Here is a 17,500-nt window from a genome sequence, read left to right on the forward strand (position 1 = left end):
CAAACATCAAAGTATCAAAATTTTAAAGCCGTTGTGATTCTAAATGACCAGGACCGTGCGGGTTCGGTTTCTTCGGGTATTTTGGGTCGGGTAGTTTGGAATTCGGGTAGTTCAGGTCGGTCGAAATATCACCGAAGTGACCCGAAAAAGTTTGGTTCGGTGTTCGGTTTCAAAAAATTTTACTAAAATTTTCGGTTTTACAGTTAGTTCGGTTAAATTTTTGGTTTAAATTGAATAAAATTTAACTTTTTTTGGTAATTTCAGTTTGGATTTTGGTTAGTTCGGTTTGGAATTTTGGTTAAGATTGGTATTGTTTCAATTTTTTTTTAGAAAACAGAACTAAACGATTACCGAACTGAAAACCAATTTTTTTTGGTTATCGAACTAACTTTTTTGTTCAGTTGGGTTAAAAATATCAGCCCTGATCATCCTTTATATATTACTCCCTCTGTATCAATATACGTGGTTTTTAAAAATTTTGAACATGGATTAAGAAAATACAAACTTTTATACAATTTACATTGGTTACATAAAAATATCATTAAATGAAACTAGTTTAACCAATAATAAAAAACAGTATTTTTTAATTTTATATTACTTAAAAAATTAAATAATCACATTAACTATGTAATAAAAATTTAGATTTTTTCTTATATGTTATATTTTAAATTTTTAAAACGACTATAACCTATTAAAAATGTTAAAAGCTTCACACCGAAAATTTTGTCATAAATAGTTTAGTTTTTTTTGTTATAGCAAGATACAAATAATCATAAAATCGTATGAATATAAAGTCTCATTTAATGGATATTCATATTAAATAAATATTTATATTATAATATACTTTATGTTAATTAAAAAAAAATTAAATTAAACAATATACTATATAAAATACATAAATATGTTAGTTTTGAAATTTGTATGAAAAAAATTCACATTTAAAATTTTGTGATTAATGGTTTAAATTTTTTGTTACAACAAATTTACAAATGTTAATAGAAGTATATGAGTACAAAGTTTCAATAAATAAATATTTATATTAAAATATACTTTATGTATATTTCAGTATCATTGAAATTTAGTTATATAAGACATAAAATAAATGAAATGATTATTTTGATTTATTCAACAAAGAAAATTATTGTAAATAAATAAAATGTATTGTTTTGATTTATGTGTTTACTCTAATTTAATTATATAAGTATATAATACGTAAATGAACATAATATTAATTTCTATGCATTATCTCATTCCAATGCGCGGATTTTAACCTAGTGATGATAGTATTAATAAGTTGGTAGCTTTGATCCTCGGATTATATTAAAGCAAACCCAATAATCTACAGTATATTCCTATTTTCGATTTTATAGTTCCATTTATTACTGAGATACTTTTGAAGTTTTTTTCTAGGGCAGCAATACCTTTTGTGTTTTAAACAAGATGTACCTGCTATTAATGCATTCCACCGGCTCATGCAATGGTTAAGCATAAACTTTTTCATTCTTTTTAGTAAGCAGAGGATTTATGCAGAAACATTAGCTACTTTTTTTTAAATGAAGTAATCGTGTCACTTAAAATGTGTCAAAATACCACATTATATTAAACGATACTTGAATCATACGGAAATTTAACCCCAAAAGAATTAATAACGAAGAAAAATAGATAAGCTGTCACATGATATTATTAAATAATGATGAATATATATTTGACAACTCTTTACGTTGATATCTGGAGTTTTAGACTTCAGATAAGGGTATTCTCTCATTATCTCTCCTTAAACATTTTTTTGATAATCCTCTCCTTAAACATTAGAACTGTTATTTGAAATATTAGTATTTTGTTCTTCGTTATCCATCTGAGGAGGCAATGTAGTTGATGTTTCCGTTTCGTTGTTCTTACCCCACAAGAACACGTAGAGACCCATTACTGCCACTACTGATCCAATTACACTGTAATAACAAAACTCCAAAAACTTTAGTTAGTGTTATGAGCATGTACCTACTTTACACATATATGAATACAAAACAAGTAAAAGTACCTGCCGAGGTATAAAGGAGTGTGTAAGATGAGGAAATCGAATAGAGTAGCTGAGATAAGACCGATTGGAGTAAACGTTGATGCGAAAACAGCTCCCAATTTCTTTATCCCCCATATTGTTGCTACCGTCGACATGGCTTGCCCTACTACTCCCTGTAATTAGTACGTGTATATGTGATATACGAGTTGTAAAAGTAGAGAGGAAGAGAAACCAAAATACGAACAACTCAAAGAAAAAGAAAGTTTCTAGACAAACTTTTGCAAACACTTTGACAAACATGTCATTATAAAACATATTTGTAAAATCAGTTGTTGTTAATGTATTAGAACAGATGGTAGTACTATCTTTAGAAAATGACATTTACCCAATATGAGTAAATAAACGTAGAATGCAACAAATTTTAGTAGGTGGTGCGTTAAATTTAATTAATATTTAGAAACCTCATGGTTTTATATAAATGGCAAAGTAATATTAGATAAACCTCAAAATTTCCCATGCGTTTGCATAGCTACCTTGTAATTTATTAATTTATCTTTAAGTCCATTTTAGATTTATCTAAATATTATAATAACTTACAGCGTATACGACGACAATAATCACGAATCGATCATCGATAACCCAGTCTTTAACGTCTCTGCCCTTGTAAAGGCTCAATAGAGCACATTGGAACGCCGCAAAAACCGACATGAGACAGGTGCTCGAGTATTTACAAGGGTACTTAATGCTTAAAGTCCCTTGAAACAACATCCATAGAGACAGCAACGTGGTTCCTATGGTTAAATAAAGACATCCAAGAAGCCAGTTATTGGTTTTGTCTTGATCATTGTTGTTGTGGTGAAGAGCCTCTCGGTGAGAGTGAGGGTTTGATATTTGAGGGCCTTTGTAGAATGTTAAGAACAAAGCCCCACTTATGCATATTAGAGTTCCCAGCACCTTCAATTTTCCTCCTTTGGTCTTTAGATTCTTTACTTTTTCAATCCTAAAAACGTGTTTATGTAAGTTTATATGATAAATGCCACATAACTGGTTAAGAATATGTCTCATATTATTTTATTTGCTTACTTTACAAAATAAACGAACATAAACCTATACAAAAGGATCCGGGTAGTGTACTTGAGTTGTAGACAACAACAAAAATTATATAAAAATAGTTATTTACTTTTAAACGCTAATGATAGATATTATGTAATATTACATTTGATTCAGTGAATCGTGTTATTACTAGGTTCCGCATCCCTTTATCAAAGATTATAAAAATGCGACGTCTAGCCAAAAAGACCTTTTACCAGGAAAAGCTATATAAAGGAGCTCAAATGGATGTAGTTACGTATAAGTTTAGGTAATATAAGAAGACTCTTTCTCAAAAAAAGAAGTTTAGGTAATATCAAATAAATCATAATCAAATTGCACACTATCAATTTAAACGAAATATTTAATTTATTAATACTGGTAATTGGTAAACAATTAGCTAGAAGAATTTTTTTCAAATAAAATATTTTAATATAGAGTTCAATAAATATGTTGCGTCAATACATACATAAAGAAGCCGGGTGGTTCAGTCAGTACCTGAAAACAAGGGCCAAAGCGAAAGTGACTGCAGGCAACATGCTTACCAAAGCACACGAAACAGTTGCTGACGTATACGATAGACCAAGCAAAAAGAAAAATTGCATCAAACTTGCCCTGCAATTTATAAACCCAAAAATAAAACTTAAATAACAATAACTGGGGCGCGTGATTAATATATTTTTACTTGAAAGGAAAACATTCGAAACCGAAAATAATAATCAACGTATTATAATAAAAATAAGAATAATTTGAAAATAGACGACACAAAATGTCAAGAATTAATTGAAATATAGATTTGAGAGGACAAACCCGAGCAGACCACTGAAGAAATGATCGATGAATAGCCTAAACGTTAGCTTCGGTCTTGTTTTCCTGTTTAACAATTAAACATAATTTTTAGAGAAAAAAAACTTCACTCAAGTGCACATCCCATATATATTATTTGAGAAGCATTACAACTTCTTTTTGTAGCCACATGTCATCACTAGGTTGATTTTTAGAATCATTAGAGAAATATGTTGGTCCATCTAATTATATAATAAACTTTTTATTAAACTAACAATAAATTCATCATTAATGTACTTTATTATTTCCTTTAATAAAATTTACGGAATTACCTAATGTGGCTAAAGTATATATGGCAATTAATGATTTTGAATAATAAAGATTTGATAAAAAAAATTAGTGTATCTTCTATCATATTTGTTTAATTTAAAACTATTAAATAAATTAAACAACCACAATAACCATATAATAAAAATTTAGATTTTTCTGTATATGTTATATTTTGAATTTTAAAAAACGACTATAAATTACTAAAACTGTTAAAAACCTCACATTCAAATTTTGTGATCCATGGTTTAAAATTTCTGTTATGAAGAAATACAAATGATTACAAAATTATATAAGTAAAAAGTCTAATTTAACTAATTATTTTAATATATATATATATATATATATATATATATATATATATCGTTTTAAATTAAACTATAAACCATATAAAATACATAAATAATTTAGTTTCAAAATTTACTTTGAACAATTTTTTTGATAAAAGTTTTGAACGAACATTGACAACTTATTTTTAAAAAATATAAATTACTAAAACTATTAATCCCACAATAAAAATTTTGTTATCAGTAATTTAATTTTTTTTTTAAAAGATACAAATGATCAAAAAAATATATGAGTAGAAATCATCATTTAATAGACATTAATTTTATAAATATACTAAAATATACTATTTATGTTAGTATCATTTAAATTTAATTACATATCTTATCAAATATAAAAAAAAATATTTTTTGGATTAATAAAATTGATTTATATGATCACACCAATTTAATTATATATCTAATAGTTACTGACTTTTAATTATTCAATATATATTTATTATTTCATAATATGTAAAAATATTTAATACATAAAATAATTTTTATATATAATGTTCATCCCGCGCAATGCGCGGATCTTAACCTAGTAACATAATTAATTGGCTTTACTTGAATGTTAAAAAAGTGAATTAAAAGAAAAAGCAAATTCAAACAATCTTCAAATGTATCGGTCTCAAGAAAATACTTTTTTCTCATAAGAGAGATTTCATTATTGACTTACATTTGAAAAAAATGTCTTTTGTTATCATAGAACAGTCTTTTTAGTGAGCTAATATCGTTTACAGCTCTATTTTTTAGGGAGGGGGAGGGTGTGAACAGAATATCACATATACATAAATCGTTGTTTCATAAAAGTATCGAACCTGTCCAAGATATAGGCGAATGGAGCTAGAATGAAAGCGGAAATAGCCATTCGATAAGCACCAATGACCATATGGTTCACACCAACATCAAGAGCTTTCTTGACAAGTGCATTCACTGAACCCATCGCTATGTTAGTTATCACCATTACTATAATCGGTGACCATTGCCCGATTACTTTCACGCTTTGCGTCTCTTCACTCATTTCTCTCTCTCTATATATATATGTCTATATATGTGTGAGCTTGTGTGTGTTAGAGAGAGATAAGAGCCAATGTGCTTTTAGTTTGGTTAATCACAAACCTTCCCATATATATAAGGAAATGTTTATGCGTTGTCATTTTTCACATTGGACTTATTCTGGCGTTAACTTGAAAAGAAAAACAAAACAATTCCTAGCATATCTAAAATATATAAAGCATTTTTTTAGTGAAAAACTGTCTAAGCATGCATGTGTAGTTACTAGTTACACTATGTTCATCCACTCGCAACCAAAAACTTAAAGTTGTTACGTATATCGTTATCGGTATTCCCTGCGGAATTTCAAACGCTTTAATTCTTTTGATTACTATATTATTTAAGGAACTTGCATAGGCACATTAGCAAAAGCTCACGCATATGATTTTATATAGAGATTATAAAATTATGAATATTCGTTAATTTGGCGAACAATTTATTTACACGATATACGTTATCGGAGAAACATGTAATTTGGTTTTGTCACGTCTTGTTCGTGTCATCTACTGCAGATTTTGTACATTACTCTGAAACATTTCTCTTATCGGCATACAAATTCAACATTATATTTTAGGAAAAAACGTAGGTCGCGACTTGTAATTGGCTTGGATTTAGCGATGTGGGAAATAAACGAATCTCTACAATAGTATATTAAGGCAGAGAATGAGTTTTACTCAGATTTTAATGCAAAAAATGAAATACAAATTATACATTGTAAATCCACAGACTATATTCTAAATTTTAAACCTACAAACTATAATGTTCAAAGAGAACAAAATATGTCATATCTGGATATTGGTCATGGATTTTTTTTTTCTCCTGTGTTCACCTCACCGGTCATGGATTTATAGTCACCGATCTATAGACCTTTTAACTCCTTTATGTTGTTAAATAAATATACTTTAACTTTCTCTCGCGTCTTTTACTTATTTGTGTTTCAATTTGTTTTAGGTCTAAACAATTATTCGTTTCAATTTAGCATCATCGTTAATTAGGTGACTCACCCTTGTGTCTTCGGAGGTTGCCCCCGTCAAGTTTCTTTGTAGTTCTGTGTTTCGATCTTTTAGAGATTCTTCATCGGGTTGGAATGTTGGAAGCTGTAAGAACCATTATTTTTAAGTTTAAAGACGCCTATTTACTAATAGGTTGTGGTACCAGACTCTCTTTTTTTTTAAATATACTGCTTTATAGATCTCGATGTTCAGTTTGTTTTTGAGTCTAGGTCTTTCTATGCTTTTGGTTTCAGATTTTTGCCACCATAAATTTTGTTGTTTAGCTTCAATTTCTTCATTCCGTTACTTGTTTTCACTATAATCTAAATAACAAATTCGAAAATCTAATATTAATCTTAACATTTTACAAAAAAAGAAGAAGACTATTTGAACTATATAGCGCACTTTGTCCAACAACTTCAATATCTTTCATAAAAATAAAGGGAATAATTAGTTAAAGTTGTTTCTATTTATAGTACTCCGACTTTTTCTGTTAAAATGAGTCAGGATATGATATGTACTTAGTGTATTACCATAATAAATTTATCATTTATGTATCATATTATAAGGTCGGGTGGAAATTTATCATATTGTGAATCAGTTCTTGTTGCACAGTGCACACCGAGAATTTTGATGTACATTAACATATAATCTCTCCGCTTCATAAATATTGTTATTAGCTTTTATTTTGTTTCAAGAATGCTAAAAAGACTAGTAACTATTTGTATACCCTACACACAAAATGAGAATTTTATGGTCACTAATTTTTAATATTTAATAAACACAAATGTCATAAACATTTTTTTTTGTAACACGACTTTCATTAATGATTAAACATTCGGACTACATTTTGAAGAAGAGATGATCCTAGCTCTACGAACATTACAATAAAGCGATACATCATAAAAAATAGATGTAGAGATTGTAAAAAAAATAGATGTAGAGCAACCTCTAAGATAAAATGACAGTGAATTCAGAGTAAAACTCGAATGCGTCAAAATAAAATTTATGGCGAAGCCGGAAAGTTAGAACTTAATCACTTTGGAATGTGACGTTAATAGCTGCCAATCCACACCTTGGGATATTGTTGACACGAGACCCTAAATTATTACATTTCTACCATATTTTTGAAACCTTTATATAAAATATGTTTACAATTTTCAGAACATTAAAGCAGAACATATTAAAAAAAAACTATTTTGTTTGGCAACAACCAATACTCTTTCACTTATTTGATAAGAAAATATCTTAAAGTATCATTACACGTCAATTTGATGAGTTTCAGTATTATTTGCAGCTTTCCACACTATTTTCAAAATGTAAAATGCATTTCGGTTATATAGATATTTACAGAAATTATTTTATGTTTCTTTACATGCCCAACACTTTTATTTAAACGAGAAATCTAATTCAAAACCAGTTGAAAAAGAAAGGGCCGTTTACTCCAAAATTTAAACAAAATAGAATTATTACGCCTCTCCGAATTAAGTCGGACGTAGTTCCTAACCTACGCAAGAACAAGTAAGCCAATTAAGCAGTTTTTTGCTCAAACCAGGATGATGTGCCTACTAGATTGCTAGAATACAACAAAATCCCTCTGTCCGATTCAATGGATGGGGCAGGATTAAGGAAATAAATATCGGACGAAGATGATTGCCAGTAAATTAAATATGTATTTTCGTAAAAGTGTTTCCAATGTAAAATTTTTTTTTTTTTTCTAAAATGGAGTAAAAGTGAAAATAGAATAAAATTGCTCCAAGTTTATTCCATTTTCTACTTCATAATGGAATGATGAACAAATAAAAAAATAAATTACTCTATTTATAGAATAAATATCATTATAGAGTGAGATATGAAGTTGGATTGGAACATTTCTTATTCGATATTCACTTTTACTCAATTTTACACGAGAAAATGGAATAAAGATGAAAATGCCTTAAGTCGTCCCAAATGTTCATCTACCTCGGTGGTCCAGTGGGCTTTTTCGCGGCTTACTTTATGGACTTTCGTTTTAGTTCGAATGTCTCAGCGACTCTAAACAAAACGTGCAAAGAAAAAAATACACAATGATCGCTGATGATCAGTTGCCCAAAAAATTAAAGCTGGGAAAGTTGTGGACTAAAAAAACTGTCAGTGCTTCATTACAAGGGATGATGCAATTTCTATCTTATTGATAGAAAAGGTGGCCTACTAAAGAATAATGGAATCATGTGATCCCAATAAAATTGATATATTGTTCTCTTTTAGTGTATATTATAGTATATGATTGGATTTGAGGGAATAGTTGTGGAAAGTCACTCTTGACTCCATCAGATATGATTTGCTCTTCCATATTCCCACTAGTTCATTTATATAAAATAGAATATCATACAAATATTATTTTAATTAAGAATTATATTATGGCCCCAACCAAAAATTGTTTCCGAGTGATGCGAAAAAGAATCAATACACAATCAACTTATACAAAGAAACAATGTAATTACCATTAGACGTGCATGTTTGATATATATGTTAAGTACCTCATATTTAAATTAATATGTGGCCTGTAGTAATACACAGAAAAGGATCAATAAACATTAATTGCTAAATGATTTTAAGCTAGAGATTTATGAAACTTAATATTATATATATATATATATATATATATATATATAGAATCAAATAGCAAAGATACATTAACTCTCAACAATCCAAATATTTAGTTAGTGGATATACAAAATTAATAATTTGCATTGGACAAAATTTAGAACTATTGAGATGCTCATAGCGTATAAATTTATAATACAATTTTGTCACATTAATCTGAAACAATACAAACATAGTATAAAGAGAGTAAACGGAGGTGCTTTATTATATCTCAAATCCTCTTCATTCAAACCATATTAAACGGATAACCTAGAGCCGTTATTGTTGGTGTTATTATCATTAGTATTGTATTTATCTTCGTTTTGGATCGGAGGACACATTGTTGCTGCTGCTTTCATTTCTTTGTTCTTACCCCACAAGTACACGTAGAGACCCGTTACTACCACCACGGATCCAATTATACTGTAATCGAAGTAAGATAGGGAAAATGTAACAATTAGAGTTTTATATATTATATAGCATGGACCTACATTCACATATATAAAACGAGGTAAAATGAAATTACCTGCCGAGGCACAAAGGAGTGTGTAAGATGAGGAAATCGAATAGAGTAGCTGAGATGAGCATAATGGGACTAAACGTTGATGCGAAAACGGCTCCCAATTTCTTAATCGACCATGTTGTTGCTACTGTCGACATCGCTTGCCCCACTATTCCCTATATTTATACATTTTAAATAATCAGGACCAAAAAAATAAATAAATAAATAAATAAAAAATCAGGACCGTATCTATATATTTAAATCCAAATCCAGTCAATTTTTCAAAAATATAAGTATTCCTTCTTTTTCATAAATTTGCATATATATTTTTTTCTATATTCTAGACAAGTTTCAAATAAACCGGCATTACTTCTTTTATGTAAGTTAACACTTTATTCTCATCATAATTAAACCCCCAAAATATAAGAAGTAACCAATCAACGAAACAAAATGATACCAAAGAACATAGGCCTTTATTAAAAATAGAGTGGTTCAAAACATAATTGTCAAAATTGACTGCTAAGTGACTTGGCTTAGCTTTTGGCATTTATTACAAAAATGCAAAAGAAAAAAAAACACAGAGCTCATAATATTGTAACAGAACGTTTCATCCTCTAGAATCAAAAATAATAATATATAACAAGTTTCCAATATATTTATTAGTTGTTACCTGGATAGTAAGAATCAAAAATAATATCACCAACTTAATGGTGTCTCGTTCAATTAAGAAAATATTTCGTGTTTTGATCGGCTGAGCAAATCGAAGATACATAGATTTCCAGGGAATGGATTACGTGCACCAGCTTAGTTGGGATTAAAATAATATACACGTCATTACAAAAATTCGAGGATTATATAGTAGAAGATGATAGTGTAAGACAAAAGGAAGTTTTATCTAAAAAATTCCATAATTTTAAAGCCTTGCAGACTAACACCATGGTTTATTATAAGTTCAAAAAAAAACACCATGGTTTATAAAAATTAATTTTAAATCCCAATTCAGGATATGGTAGGTATGAACTGACTTACCGCGTATGCAATGACGAAAATGACGAATCTATCATCAATGACCCAATCATTGACAGTTCTCCTTTTGTAGAGACTCAAGAGAGCACATTGGAATGAGCCGAACACGGACATGAGACAAATGCTCGTGTATTTGCAAGGGTACTTAATGTTTAAAGTCCCTTGGAAAAGCATCCACATAGAAAAAAACGAGGCTCCTATAGCAGCATAGAGACATCCAAGAAGCCAATTATTTGTCTTGCTTTGATGGTTGTTGTTGTTCTGAAGAGCCTCTGGGTGAGAGTGAAAGTGTGATATCTGAGGACCTTTGTAAAATGTTAATAACAACGCTCCACTGACGCATATCAATGTTCCCATCACTTTTAGCATTCCTGTTTCGCTCTTTAGATCTCTTACACTTTCCATTCTGAAATTTACACAAATTTAAAACAAAACATTTTACTGTATTTGATATGTCCCCATGCATCCTGATACGTTAGGTGTTTAATATATATCCTTAAAATTCATGCGCTGTTTTCTTGTTTTTTTTATAAACAACGCTGTTTTCTTGTTTATGCGTATTATATAGCATTAGATATTACAACATTCTCTTGGTGATTGTTTTCCGAAAAGTAATTATATAATCAGTGGCGGATGTAGCATAATGTTATAACACATATAAAATATAAAATTTAAATGTAATTTTTAGTAGGAGGGAATAGCTAAAATTTGGGTATATTAAAAAAAATTTGAAATTTTCAAGGGAGCAAGTATCATCCTCTTGGTATATGTACGGAGCTAGCATATGATCATACCGGTCAGATGACCCATGTGATTTTTAAAAATAAAAAAAAAAATTGCATGTATTTTTTTTTTTTTTTTTTGGTAAAATGTTAAATTTTATACCAATTTTAAAATTTTTGACAGAAATTACAGAGGAAACAAAGAGAACAGAGTAACCAAAATCTAAAAATTAGGACTAAGTAACAACAGAAACCAAAAGATGGACATAATCGACAAGAACACATGTAAGCAGCCTAGAAGATTCAACATGTAGAAACACCGATTCCAAACTTAAAAGCTTGGACATTTGTGTTGTTGCCACAGATCTAAAGATCTAGAGTCCTCATCGTCGTTGCCACGAGCACCACCACCCAAGGCTGCCCTCAAAACCTCGAACACGGGTAGAGCCTACAGCTTCTCCGAAGACTAACACAAAAACGAAAAAACTTCAAACGAACAAGTTACAACCGGCGGCACGGGAGCTTCTACGGGCAGTCAGAGAAGCCGCCTCCGACCACATCCTCAAGCTATAGTAGCCTCGAGAATCATCTCCCACGGATGCAACAAAGTCGCCAAAGCCAAATCGCCGCCTCTATTCCACACTGTCACCACCATCGCTTCAATGGAACAAATCAAAGCTGAAGATGAACCACTTCTGAACCTGTGAAACCAAGCCAAAAACACATACAACGCAAGAAACGGAAGGAGCCACACCGGAACTTAAAGATCTGAGAAATCTCTGAGAGTAAACACCAAAGGCGGATCTCTGAAATCCACCTCCGTTGAAGCACCACCACCAGTCGTCACCGGAGAGAGCTCTCGCAGAGGAGCCCAAACTCAACACTTCCGTCCTAACCGCACCATGAAGGAGAGCAACACGCATCAGAGACAGATGCCACCTAACCGAGGTGAAACCGGAAGCCCTTTCCACCGCATCTGACTGGTAGTGAGAGCAGTCCTCAAACCCTCAACAACCGAGAAAGAGCAGAGAGAGCAAGCGACGTCACCATCTCATCCCGCAAGAGGACAAGAGATGAGACCAGCAGAGGAAGCAAAACCACCGGAGAGACGACGCCACACGTTCACACCGGCTAGATCTGCTGCAACCACCACCGGGAAGTCTGACTCAAGTCCGAGATCTCTCATCTTCTCTACTAAAACTGAACAAGTAGAGAAGAAAGCCGATGAAAGAAATAAAGGAGAGGAAGCCTCTCCGGACGGAGGCACGGAGGCCAACCGCCGGAGAAACAGAACTTCAAAAAGCTTGAAACTTTTGTGGCGGCGGCTGGTTGGGAGAGAAAAAAAATAGGGCGATCTCTTTTAATCAAATTGCATGTATTTCCTATAGAAACATATGATGAGCCTTGATTACCGACTCTTGTATCGTCAATTTGACCCCTGTAAAAAATATTTCCCCCTCTGCCACTGTATATGTATATCCACCACAATTTGCATGAATAAAATAATTCTATGTGTATTAAATTTATTTAAATTTAACTGCATATAATATCTGTTTCAGAAAATCATGTGTTTTGTCTATATTACGTGATCATGGAAAATAATTATTTGTCAACAGATAATGGAAAACTATTTAAAACAATCAATTCTCAATTTTGTAAGATGAATAATTAATTAAAAAAATCAACTTTACGTATATATAAGTCTATTTCTTGTCTTATTAGATCTACTATTCTCAATAATAGAATTTCATGAAATAAAATAATAGTAAAAATACTTTTTCTTAATATCGAAATCGAATATAAATGGTTTATGTCAAACATGTCAATCTTTAAAATTCTGCATAAAGATATTTTAGTAAGTATTTCTGTATGATGAAATGAATATTTATCTAGTTTACACGATTATATTATATTATTATGGACTTCGTTAATGATATTTTATGATTATTTAACCTAAACTTAGAATGAATGACGGTTCATTAGTACCTTAAAATAAGGGACAAAGCGAAGGTAATTGCAGGCATCATGCTCAGAAAAGCACCCGAAACAGTTGCTGACGTGTACGACAGACCAAGCATAAAGAAAAATTGTACCAAACTCGCCCTGTGGATTATCAAAAATATGTCAAAACAAAACAAAAATTAGAGCTTAGCTATATAACTGTTATTGCAAAAGTTGACAAAACAAAAAAAACTGCTACTGCAAAAATAAATACCAAGAAAATCTAAGAGCATTCACAACCGTAAAAAAAAACTCAAACGAGTCTCTCAAAAATAAATAGAAAATGTGAGTTATTTACAAAATGATATGCGTATATTAGTTAAGTGGCAATCATTTATATGAAGAATTCTCTCTCTTTATCTTATTTTTTCTTTTAGTTATTATTTTAGTTGTGAAAAAATCTATTGAAAGACTACAGTTATGGATGCTTTGACGATGAGAATCATATACTATAAGAACAAATAATTAAAAAGAGGGGCAAACCCAATCAAACCGCTGATGAAATGATCGATCAATAGCCTTAACGTTATCTTCGGTCTTGTTTTCCTTTAAATAGTAAAACATAAGATTCAGAAGAAAAAGTATTTAGTTAAATCACATATAAGTAAGTTGTTGGATCATCAAATATCGAACCTTTCCAAGAAATAAGCGAGAGGAGCCAAAATGAAAGCAGAAATAGCCAGACGATAAGCACCAATGACCATATGGTTAACACCACCATCAAGAGCCTTCTTCACAAGGGCATTTACTGAACCCGTCACTGTATTTGCTACCACAACAGCCATAGCCGGTGCCCATTTGTCTACTATTGATGATCTCTCTCCTCCAACGACATTCATTTCTCTTGCTGATCGCTTTCTCTCTATATATGTATGTATGTATGTTAGAGAGTGATAAGACCCGATGTGCTTTGAGTTCCCCACAAGGCTTCCCATATTTATAAGCAAAGTTTTTTAAACAATATTAAAGCTTTCACTTTGGACGACCAACTTTAAATTGTTCACTTTTTGCATACGTTATTCGTATTTCACCCGGCTTTTCAACCTCTTATTTTGAAGTATTTTAACGTATCATCAACTCGTAGTGTCCTGCAAGATTGTAAGGGAATAATGTTTAATAAAAAAAAGATTGTAACGGAATTTATACCATAGATTTTGCAAGTACTAAGCAGACATTTAACTTGACAACTTAAAAATAATAATCAATATTCCCACTCACATAACTAGCTTAAGAGCATAAATGGAAAAAATAACGCATCGATAACACCAATCATGTACAGGCTGATCATGTATTTGTTTCTTTCTTTTGCGTAAACCGCACATACATACAAATAGGTGTGTTTTCTTAAATAACGCACACATTTATATAATTTTCATTTTAACCATAAAAAACAAAATGGATGGCAAAATAATCAATCAGACATTTTGGACTTTTAAACGAACACAAGACACGTATACCATACATATATCTCAATTTTATTGTACAAAGAATTATTTCCTATAAAACTATTTTACAGACAAATTATTTCAGTAATAATTAGTAAACAGTACTATTATTATACGTGGTTGATCCCGTGTAAATCATATATGTTGACATTGCTGTTGTTGCATTACATTAGAAAATATATATTTTGTAATTATATATATATATAATTACATGTTTGTATGGAAGGCATATAATAATTATTTAATATGTTGTATTTTATGATTGGGATAAAAACACACATACGTACACTGATATACATTACAAACTAAAAATTAAAGATTTGATTTAATTTTCATATATACAATAAAAACTTTCACTAGTCAACATGATTCAGTACTTTTTTTAATAAAAAATGGACTTGTTCAGAAAATGCATACATCTAAAAATATTAGTTACATTTTTTTTATCTCAAATGCATTTGATAATTAAATTTTAAAATAATAAAATATTACATATTTAAGACCAAACAAACAATTTAAATTTAAAAATATATTAATTATATATTAATTATATATTATTTAATTATATTATATATTTTACTCTGCTTTTTATCATTAAAAATTAAAAAATTTAATACCGTAAAATATATTTTAACCAATCAAATATTATATGCAATGCTTATTTTTATCAAAATATTACTTATTCTGTAAATCACATAAACCGTAGTTGCATCGCACCATATTTAGTTCCGTCCGATTATATTACCAAATCCATAATTATCATTCGGATCGTAAATGCTTATGCGGGTGTGGTGTAAAATATTATTGTTTTTATTTTGTTTTTGTCCATGTTATAGTTTATATAACCAAGTATGATATTGGAATTAGAAAAGCATAATAAAAGTTTGTTGATGGCCTCTGGCTAGAGAAAGAGGTGTCAAAATATTGTATGATTTTCTTCACTGATCCAGAGGCTAGGAGAGTATATATGAGGGAAGTGGTGGATAAGAGATAAGGAAATGTTTTTTCTTGACAAATGAGTTTAGGGAGATGTGGTAGCTGAGTTTAGTGAATGTTGGGATGTTTATCTAAACTGAAATCCATTTGATCATGTTCTGAACTGGCTAATCTTTCTATGTGAACTCTTTCTCTTTCCTTTTTTTTTTGGTCAAACTCTTTCTCTTTCCTTTAACTTGTGAGACTCGAGCGTAAATATAGCGTCTTTCGTGATGAATCAATCGTAACTGGGGTTTTACAAAAGTGAAAAAATACGTCATGCAAATGAAGCAAAAGTGTTGGCTACTCAATTTTATACTCAACTAAACACATGCAAACTAACTAGATAATTAATGACATTTAACATTTAAGTGGCTTAAACAAAATCTTTGAATCTAAAGTAATCTCAGGTCCAGTTACTTAAACTAACTAATACTTTTAATTTTCTAAAGTTCAATTTAAACCCAATAGTAGGTGACTTACAAAAAAAAAAGGAGAAAATTATAATTTTCGGCAAAGCAATCTGAAACGGTTTTTTGAGAAGAAAAAAAATACCATCCTCGGTGGCATATCCAAAGCTAAAAATCACTAAAGGAGCCCCATGAGTATTTTTTATTAATTTATTTTCGTTCTAATATAAAGTTATTGAGGAATACATTGCTATTACTTCTGTTTAGCTTATTGAAAAGGTGAATTTTAATGTCATGTGAATGATAAAATAAATACGGAAAACATCCACGTGCAGGGGAAAACGAAAAGCTCTGGTTCTATACGATCGTATTACTCTTTAGCTTTCGCATTGAAAATGAAAAAAAAAAAGAAACGTTATTAAATGATCAAAGGTTGTGAATTCTATCACGGCAAGTCATTAGTCATATATAGTTGATAGTGTGACACATATATCTTTTTCCTTATTATACACACCTTTACGGAGAAAAGCGAAATCCAGTAATAACTTGTACTCATTCATGCTACAAGATACGTATGTATTTTTTTTGAAACGATCAGCACCATTATAATGTATACCTAATGAAACGCTATTTTCTATAATATTACTTCATTCAATTAAAAGTCATGGCATCACTTATCCAAAGTTTAACCATCACACTGGTTTTGCTAATGAAGTCCCCCTATATATATATCTAGCAATATGATTATTATTTTAAAACACGTGGGTTGTAAAAAATAGAAGTACCATTACTATTTTCATTGATAAGATTGATCGTAATCCTCTAAGACTGAGCCTAATAAAACTCATCTGACAAACACACACGTTGGTGAATACGAAAAAGAGTTCATATTGCTATCCGAGTTTGAATGCATGATCTGTCAACGTGGAACCCAGCGTAATATCATATCAAAAAAGGCCACTGAAAGGAGCAGAAAATCAGCTGAATTAACAAGACAAGATATTTGTTTATTTTGAAATTTGTAATATAGTGGGACGACATGTACCTCACTAAGTTAAAGTTTATACTTCTAACCTATAAGCAGAGTCTGGAATTTTATGGCCACTAATCACCTTGATGAAAATACAATATAGTATTGTGTATGATGTGACGCCTAAATATTCCAAAACATTGATAAATTATAAACAAGATAACCATAATT

The 17,500-nt window shown here is 30.4% G+C and overlaps 2 protein-coding genes across 2 annotated transcripts; both read right to left on the reverse strand.

Moving 5' to 3' along the window:
* Window positions 1-1,659: 1,659 nt before the first annotated feature.
* Window positions 1,660-9,029, reverse strand: LOC103843769 (WAT1-related protein At1g01070-like). Its single transcript, XM_009120540.3, has 6 exons — window positions 5,367-9,029; window positions 3,917-3,979; window positions 3,605-3,721; window positions 2,615-3,017; window positions 2,039-2,190; window positions 1,660-1,949 (listed from the first exon to the last, which is right to left on the reverse strand). Exons 1-6 carry the CDS (start codon window positions 5,567-5,569, stop codon window positions 1,802-1,804), a joined length of 1,086 nt encoding a protein of 361 aa, XP_009118788.1. The 5' UTR covers window positions 5,570-9,029; the 3' UTR covers window positions 1,660-1,801.
* Window positions 9,030-9,280: 251 nt separating this feature from the next.
* On the reverse strand, window positions 9,281-15,070 carry LOC103843770 (WAT1-related protein At1g11460). Its single transcript, XM_009120541.3, has 6 exons — window positions 14,103-15,070; window positions 13,953-14,015; window positions 13,455-13,571; window positions 10,750-11,152; window positions 9,745-9,896; window positions 9,281-9,641 (listed from the first exon to the last, which is right to left on the reverse strand). Exons 1-6 carry the CDS (start codon window positions 14,402-14,404, stop codon window positions 9,476-9,478), a joined length of 1,203 nt encoding a protein of 400 aa, XP_009118789.2. The 5' UTR covers window positions 14,405-15,070; the 3' UTR covers window positions 9,281-9,475.
* Between the last annotated feature and the right edge of the window lie 2,430 nt (window positions 15,071-17,500).

Source organism: Brassica rapa, chromosome A09, assembly GCF_000309985.2.
Source record: "Brassica rapa cultivar Chiifu-401-42 chromosome A09, CAAS_Brap_v3.01, whole genome shotgun sequence".
Classification (NCBI taxonomy): Eukaryota; Viridiplantae; Streptophyta; class Magnoliopsida; order Brassicales; family Brassicaceae; genus Brassica; species Brassica rapa.

Coding starts and splice junctions, on each gene's coding strand:
- LOC103843770 (XM_009120541.3), bottom strand. CDS start 14,404: ATGGGAAGCCTTGTGGGGAACTCAAAGCACATCGGGTCTTATCACTCT. Junction 13,572..13,952: donor TTCATCAGCGGTTTGATTGG/GTTTGCCCCTCT, acceptor GATAATCCACAG/GGCGAGTTTGGTACAATTTT. Junction 9,897..10,749: donor TTTTCGTCATTGCATACGCG/GTAAGTCAGTTC, acceptor GTATAAATATAG/GGAATAGTGGGGCAAGCGAT.
- LOC103843769 (XM_009120540.3), bottom strand. CDS start 5,569: ATGAGTGAAGAGACGCAAAGCGTGAAAGTAATCGGGCAATGGTCACCG. Junction 3,980..5,366: donor TTCGCCTATATCTTGGACAG/GTTCGATACTTT, acceptor ATTGTTAAACAG/GAAAACAAGACCGAAGCTAA. Junction 1,950..2,038: donor ACTCCTTTATACCTCGGCAG/GTACTTTTACTT, acceptor TTGTTATTACAG/TGTAATTGGATCAGTAGTGG.